The sequence below is a fragment of the Procambarus clarkii genome, chromosome 80, assembly GCF_040958095.1.
Source record: "Procambarus clarkii isolate CNS0578487 chromosome 80, FALCON_Pclarkii_2.0, whole genome shotgun sequence".
NCBI classification, from domain to species: Eukaryota; Metazoa; Arthropoda; class Malacostraca; order Decapoda; family Cambaridae; genus Procambarus; species Procambarus clarkii.
Window position 1 is genome coordinate 16,970,479 of NC_091229.1, and position 8,401 is coordinate 16,978,879.

The 8,401-nt window shown below is 38.8% G+C and overlaps 1 protein-coding gene across 1 annotated transcript; it reads left to right on the forward strand.

Annotated features, from left to right (window-relative positions):
• Positions 1–468: 468 nt before the first annotated feature.
• On the forward strand, positions 469–1,869 carry LOC138357771 (keratin-associated protein 19-3-like). The gene is made up of 2 exons (XM_069314820.1): positions 469–624; positions 1,430–1,869. Exons 1-2 carry the CDS (start codon positions 613–615, stop codon positions 1,775–1,777), a joined length of 360 nt encoding a protein of 119 aa, XP_069170921.1. The 5' UTR covers positions 469–612; the 3' UTR covers positions 1,778–1,869.
• Positions 1,870–8,401: the final 6,532 nt, after the last annotated feature.

Consider the following 8,401-nt stretch of genomic DNA (forward strand, 5'->3'; position numbering starts at 1 on the left):
CAGGTAATGTACACACTTTGTCAAGCTTGTCCTGTTAGCTGTAGTTAGTATATGGGTGAGCGTGACTAGAAGGAATCAAGTCTGTTTTTCAGGAGCATGTTTCCTTAGCAAGGCTACCATTATAGGCCTCATCCAACAGTGGATGCGTAATTACTAGACGTATTTAACTTCGTAGGTAAAGATTGACAATAATTTAATTAGTTCAAATAGGCACCCAGATACAACTCAATAAGCATATCAGTCTAATTGAACCTTTTGAATATTGTGTGTTAGTTGCAGAACAACCAAACCGGTTTGATAGCCCCTAAACCTGAAGTAAAATAAAGTACTTAAACCTTACGCTCAACCAGGATGTAAACCAATTAAACCATACGCTCAACCAAGATGTAAAGCACTTAAGTCTTTAGCTCAACCAAGATGTATAGCACCTTACGCCTAGCCAAAATGAAAAGGACTCAAACGTTCCGGAATATACGCAAAAGGGAGAACAAAAACTTGTCCTAGTCACGGAAAACCTGGAGTTCTCCCAGGGTGGGCGGGACGTTTTGGTGAGAGGTATATAAGGCCGCGCTGCCTCCACCTCAACACAGTCGACCAAGACACAGCAGAGCTATGAAGACCATGGTGAGTTACCCCTTGCTGCACTCCTATACACAGAAACATTATGTCATAACTTCTTACATTTATAAGTTATTGGGTATATATTTTTATATTGTGAACCCTCGCGTAAGGAGAAAAAATTAAGTTATTCAAGCATATTATTTAATACTTTGAAAATCGGTAGACATTGAATTTATACTAATGTTCTTCCAAATAATATATTTGTATTTTTGATACATTTGAGGAAAGTTCTATAGTAATTGTCACAGAGTATACATTTTTCCCACATATCTGCCAACAATTTATTTGTGATTCATACAGTTATATTTTTAATGTTTTCATATTGTACAGGCGATGAGTGACAAAAATATGGCTGATGATATAATGACCAAACCACACATCAGAAAATGAAGAAACGACGACGTTTCGGTCCGTCCTGGAGCCTTACGGACCGAAACGTAGTCATTTTTTTTTAACTGACATATGATTTGGTCATAATTTTAAAATTGTGTTCTCATTTTCCTGTCTGTAACTTTGGTCTTCAGTTGGGTAATTTATTCACGAGAATTTCTCTATGTCTGGATGTAAATTTATACTATAACAGTCACATCTTAGCATATTCCAACTAGCTGGCCTTCCATACACTCTTGATCAATAATATCTTAAGCATTGGTACACGCTTGTACAAACAAATTAGAATACATCTCGCTATCTCTGGTGAAATGATCAGAGTAAATATTTTTGTCAAATCTAGACTATGACTTGTATTTCTATGATACTCTCACATATAAACTAGAGAAATAATTTAATATTTGTATTCCTCCACCAGATCGTTGTAGCATTCCTGGCTGCCATGTGCCTGGCGGCCACAAGCGCTGAGCCTTCCCCAGATGCCGAACCCGGCTTCAGGGGAGGTTTCGGTGGAGGATTCGGTAGAGGCTTCGGTGGAGGATTCGGTAGAGGCTTCGGTGGTGGCTACGGAGGATATGGAGGATATGGAGGATTCCGTGGAAAGAGGAGTGCTGAAGCTGACCCTGAGCCCGCTGCTGACCCTGAAGCCGATCCCGGTTACTTTGGTAGAGGATTTGGTGGAGGCTTCGGTGGTGGCTTCGGTCGCTTCGGTGGTGGCTTCGGAGGTTTCGGTGGTGGATATGGACGAGGAGGCTTTTATGGTTGATCACTTTGTGTCAAGTCCGCCACATTCCTGATAACTTCTTGTCTCACTCTCTCAATGTGAAAATGTAAAATATACAAGTAAACTCAAAATAATGTCTTTCTCTAAACCACGTTTATTATTCAAGCAGAAAAAGTGTATTTAACAGAGCATATTTTAAGTAAAGATTACAATTAGTGGAATTACAAGATTAGGTTCCATATATATATATATATATATATATATATATATATATATATATATATATATATATATATATATATATATATATATATATATATATATATATATATATATATATATATATATATATATGACAATGTCAGACCACGGAGGAAAAATGAAACAGGAAATTTCCGTAAGTACTTTCGTATATTAAATACATCTTCAGAAGGTCACCTTCTGAAGATGTATTTAATATACGAAAGTACCTAAGGAAATTTCCTGTTTCATTTTTTCCTCCGTGGTCTGACATTGTCACATTCTTAATCACGTGTTTATTTTCGTGATATACACACACATATATATATATATATATATATATATATATATATATATATATATATATATATATATATATATATATATATATATATATATATATATATATATATATATATATATATATATATATTAGTATATTTTGGTAGCAGTCTTTCCTGTAGACATATATTATTAAATATGACCGAAAATGTAAGATTAATAATTCTAACACGAATTTTCTCAATCTTTCGTACATTTCTTTTCACTGTTGGAGGTAATTCAAAAATCAATTCTCCAAAATTCATTTTTATTTCAAGTCTGACGCGACACTTGAGCGCGTTTCGTAAAACTTATTACATTTTCAAAGACTTTACACATACACAACTGAATAGAACTTACATATTTCCGATTTGTTTATATCTACATTTGAGTGAGGTGGATGGGGTGAGGTGGTATTTAATAGGGTATTAATTTCATCAACACAAGACAGAACACGAAACAATGGGAATTGAAATGGAAGTGATTGTAGAAAGCCTATTGGTCCATATGTTTTGATGCTTCTATATTGGTCAAGCGGATTAAGGCGTCCCTGTACATGCCAGTTGCGTTGCTCCTGGCAGTATGGGTTCGAGTCACTTCTGGGGTGTGAGTTTTCAGTTATATATATATATATATATATATATATATATATATATATATATATATATATATATATATATATATGTATATATATATATATATATATATATATATATATATATATATATATATATATATTTATATATATATATATACATAATATATATGTACATTTATACATATATATAAATTATATATATATATATAATTTTGTATTAGCTTTCGATGATGTGTATATATTTGTAATGAATCTGGGATGAAGAAACAGTCATAAACAGGGTTGAGCTGTTAAAAACACCAAATTATGTAATTAAATGGTAGGAGCTTTCAGCTGATAATTTCGTGTAATTGGCTGTTCAGGATAATGTCAACAAAGAGTTTCAACCAATGGAATACGAGCGCGGGAAGGCGAACTTCAACATAACAACCAGCGTCATGGGGACTCCTGGTTCAACCTTGACGACGAGCGGACGCCTGGACACCTCTTCCGCATGGGAGCCCCTGGATCACGTTCTATTTCGCGATTTTGGTTTTGATTCTGGCGTTTGGCATTCCTATTCAACGGTCCGGATTGTTACGACGCCTGGCGCACATATCGCCTTGGGTCACAGGATTGTTGATAGATTTTGAACGTTTTCTTACTGGTTCTCCCGACGGAATGACGGTGTCCGGCGCGGCTTGGCCGAGAGGTGTCGAGAGTTGGTGGGTCTCGGAGAGCTTCTGATGTTCAATCAGACGTGGTGGGCTCCTGATGTTCACTCAGACGTGGTGGGCGGCTGGCTTCTACTCTGCCGGAGGGCAATAGATATTTTTTGCGTTTTAGTTGGGGGCCGAATTTTTATCTTTACTACCCAGTGTTCTCTGTGTGGGGCGGGGCCGGTGCTTGTCACCCTGAGGGACTCCTGGGGCTCCCCAGTCATCTGTCTGTCTGTGCGTTTATTGGCCGCGAGGCATATTAGTTTCCGGTTATACGCGTCATTCGTTTCGCCATTAGGCTTTGTGATTAACCCTTTACGGGTACGCCGGGAGGCGTCCGATCCCACGATCGTCGTCGCCCCTTAAATTAATTTACAACAACAACCACCAGCCCTTTGGGCTGCTCTTGACCAGCTGATGGTGTCCTTTTCTGCCCCTAGATGGCACCACTCGTATATCTTGACTCCGTAGTCTCCTAATTATCCCTAAACATGATGGACCGGGCTTCAGGCAACACGCTACAATCCTGCCTACTATCATTGACTTAATATCAAATTTTGCCAAAAGATGAAGCCTCTTAAATTTAACACTTAATTAATATGTACATTAATTTACTTTCATAATTCTATTATTAATCAGTACTGTTAAATTTTGTTATTGTCATCTTTATTTCAAGTAATGCTTCCAGTTTTTACTTCATATAACTGTTAATGGAAATTTTTCTTTAACTAGAATCGATTATCAACACTTTTCGTATTTAACCTCTTGTATTAAATTAACAGAAGTAAAATACAAGAGAAGTAAAACACAAAAGGTAAAATACAGAAGTAAAATACAAGAGAGCTAAAATAAAACAAAGGTAAACTGCAAGATATCGGAATAAGGTGTGTCACCCACCATGCTTCGTAGAGCGTCAGTGAAGCACAAGGCTGAACCCCTCACTTTGAGGCAGCTCCCCTGCCCTGTGTGAGGTTCTGACCCTCACTACCTCGACCTCCATCATCCCCTTGAACCCATATTTCCCCCTGCCCACACTTCCATCTTCCTCCTGATATCACACTCCCCCCCCCCCCACATCATTCCCCTTGACACCTTTGCCAAGCCCCCATCATCCCTCGTGGCCCCCCCCCCCTGACCCCACCAATATCTGTCCTCCCCCTTACACTCCCACTTCATCGCCCTCACCCTCACTCCATCCCAATCTATAATTCCCTAGACACCTCCACGCCCCATATTACAACAGTTAATGATTTAATACTTAAGAACAGTCCCAATAAACAATACAGCCCTCTACAAAGAGCAAACGTGGTGTAGCAATTTGCATGCCCCGATGTAGGATGTCACCTTCGATCTACTTACATTGGTATGGCCACTACAAAGCTTTCGAGAAGACTGACCTGCCATCTGCAAGCTGGTGCCCCAGAAAGCCTATGCAAAGTGAACATAACACTCACTAAGAAGATGCTAGTCGGTAATGCAAAAATCCTGGAATCTACCACTGACCAAAGAAGATTGCAAGTCCTGGAAGCTATACTAATAAGAAAAAAAAACCTACCTGTACTTTAAAAATACAGAGTTAAGACTTGGAGACTGCCGACACTCAGATCCAGATCTCCCCAAACTTCCCCGGATAACGACTACATCTCTACCGAATTCTCCCAGCCAAGGTTGGCTTAGAATGCGGAGTTCTAGACTGGAGTAAGAATACTTTGCCAAATGTTTGATTGCACCCCTCCCTATCCCTAACCTCACCCCATACAACCTCTCCCTTTTCACATGTGTATTTAACTCCAAATTTGACCTTATTTTTTAATTTCTTACCTGAAGATGTTCCAGAGTAGAATGAAACGTTGTAGAAATTAAATCCTTCCATAATCACTAAAGGTTTTTACCATATATTTCTGTAACTTGATTACTCTTCTTAAAACTGACAGGAAGAAAGTAGTTAGAAGCATAAAAGTTTACACCATATCACTATATGATCAACAACCGATTTCAAAGTTTTCATGAAAACCTCAGTGAGGTTTGCTATAGATGCCGATAATTCTTATAGTGTGGCATTGGGGCCGACCCCGTCTTGCCTATAAGACTCCCACACCCTATATTACAAACTGTTAGCGTCGCCTTATCGTCACTGGTATAAGTCATTATAGTGAGAAATTATGTTAAAGTTTGGACTTTTTTTTATATATTATTGAAAAGTGAACAGAGCTAACACAACTCCATAACATTGTTATTAAATTGTTAAAGCGCAATAATAACTTTTGGCTGTGGTATGTGTTTGTTGGGAAGCAGCCAAGAGTCGGAAAGTGTGCTTTGTAGTCAATAATATTCACTGATAGGGTTTAAGTTTATATTGAGTTGCTTATTATTTTGGGGATTAATACAACTACTTTTGTTTTTGCAATCTGTCTAATAATAAAGTTGACTATTTATTGATTTGTGGTTATTCTTGTGACTTGTGTTCAATCAATGATGGCTACTAATTACTAGAGTAGGTCATGTTTAAAGAATGAAAGAATGTGTAACCACTAACCGAACAGACACTAAATTAACATTTAAAACATTTAGATTAATTGCAAATCTATATTTCTCCTGTCAAATTTATTGATTATTTAAATTTACCCTACTGGAACATAAAAGCTAATATGTTTCACCACTGTGAAAACATATATTACATTTTCAAATTTCGTAGGTTCCCTAGACCTTCGTGGGCCCAGGGCACTCGGCAAACTGTGGCCCCTTGATAATCCAGCCCTGCCTTCATTCCAGCGATAACGGTGGGTTTTCTGGAAACACCATGGCCTTTACCCTTCATGACAGTTGAAGTAATCCAGGAAGTCCAGTTCTCTACCCCCCTCCCCCCAATAATTACTAACTTAATCCTGGAAACACCATGGCCTTTACCCTTCATGACAGTTGAAGTAATCCAGGAAGTCCAGTTCTCTACCCCCCCCCCAATAATTACTAACTTAATCCTGGAAACACCATGGCCTTTACCCTTCGTGACATTTGAGGCAATCCAGGAAGAGTCCAGTTCTTTACGACAAATGATAATCGAAGCTGTTCTGGAGGCGCCTTGACCTCCACCCAACGTGACAGGTCGAGCAATCCAGAAATAATCCAGTGTTTCCAACCCAAGTGATTATTGAGGTATTCCTCGAAGCACCTTGTCCTCAATCCCTCATATCTCTTGATATTATTCTGGAATGCCAATGAAATTTCGAGCTCATTTGCCTTCCCCGCTGATGAACTCGAAATAATACATTGCGCAAAACTTGTGCAGGCGCGCCGCTCTTCGAACATATTCTCTTTCAACTGTCCAGCCAGCTTTAAGGTAAGACTGAAATTTCCACACACACACACACACACGTCTCGCGGCTGAGCGGGTAGCGTTCGGGAGTCACAGACCACGAACCCGGGTTCGATTTATGGATGAGGCAGAAACAAATAAGCAATTAATTTCACCTGAAGCTTTTGTTCAACTAGCAGTAAATAGTTATCTGGGAGTTTGACAGCTGTTATGGACTGTATCCTGGGGATGTGTGTGTGTGTGTGTATGTATTTACTATTTGTATCTGCAGAATCGACTTTTTCAGCTCTTGGACACCTTTGTCCAATTCTATTAGAATTTAACTATACTAGAACAGACTAGAATGTGTGTGTGTGTACTCACCCAGTTGTGTGTGTGTGTGTGTAACTACCTAAGTGTAGTTACAGGATGAGAGGTACGCTCGTGGTGTCCCGTCTTCCCAGCACTCTTTGTCGTATAACGTTTTGAAATTACTGGCAGTTTTGCCCTTCACCACCTTCTCACCTGAATTGTTCCAATCGTCTACTACTGTGTGTGTGTGTGTGTGTGTGCGCGCGCGCGTGTGTGTGAAATATATATCATCAATATAATAGAGAAAAAAATAGATCGGGAGTCAGTGCATTAGACAACCGGCGGTTATAAAGATGGCGTCCAAGAGCTAATAGCTCAATTCAACTCCCACTAATAGCTTAACACACACACACGCACAAAAGCACACATTCACTTTCTTACCTCAGCTTTTTGCCTGCCAGGTACTCATTCAAACGTGATTTATTTTATTTTTATTTTAATGATGGTCACCCGTAGCCAGTCATAGTGCAGGGGCGACTTGCGTGACATTAAACAAGTCGATTCCCGAACTTCGGAATATTCCGAAGTGCGAATATTACATTGACACCCCCACGAATATTAGCTTAGGAAACTAACTCCACAGAGCCGATTCAAAGTCCTGTGTTACAGAGTTAGTTTAGTTCAGTGATTATGCACCTCATACCCATCCTGTGGGCGGCAGTGGAAAGGCTTACAGAGGCACATAATGGGCTCAAAAGCTGAACCCCAAAATTCATTTAGCTAAGCAAGTTACAGTCTTGATGAGCTAGTTACAAATTTAATACACATCGTCACATCAACAATGGGCTCGACTGTGCACGAGAATGACAACAGCCACTCAACCCTAGTTATAGAGGCACCTTGATGTCAGCTCCATCACGGCTCTTAATTATGTTCGTGACGACCATTGTCTCAAAAATAATGTTAAATTCAGATCGTCATATTTAGAAATAAATCGTTTAATCTGGATGGTACAAAAAGCCAGATGAGTCCTAATTTTTTTTTTTAGCATAGTCCTAATATTTTTTTTAGCATAGAGTCCTAATGATTTTTTTAGGGTTCTTTTTTAGGGTTTTAGGGTTACGTTTTTTTAGGTTTTTAGGGTTTTAGTTTTTTTTAGGGTTCCTTCCTATATAGTAACACAACAACTACCCAATGGAACCTAT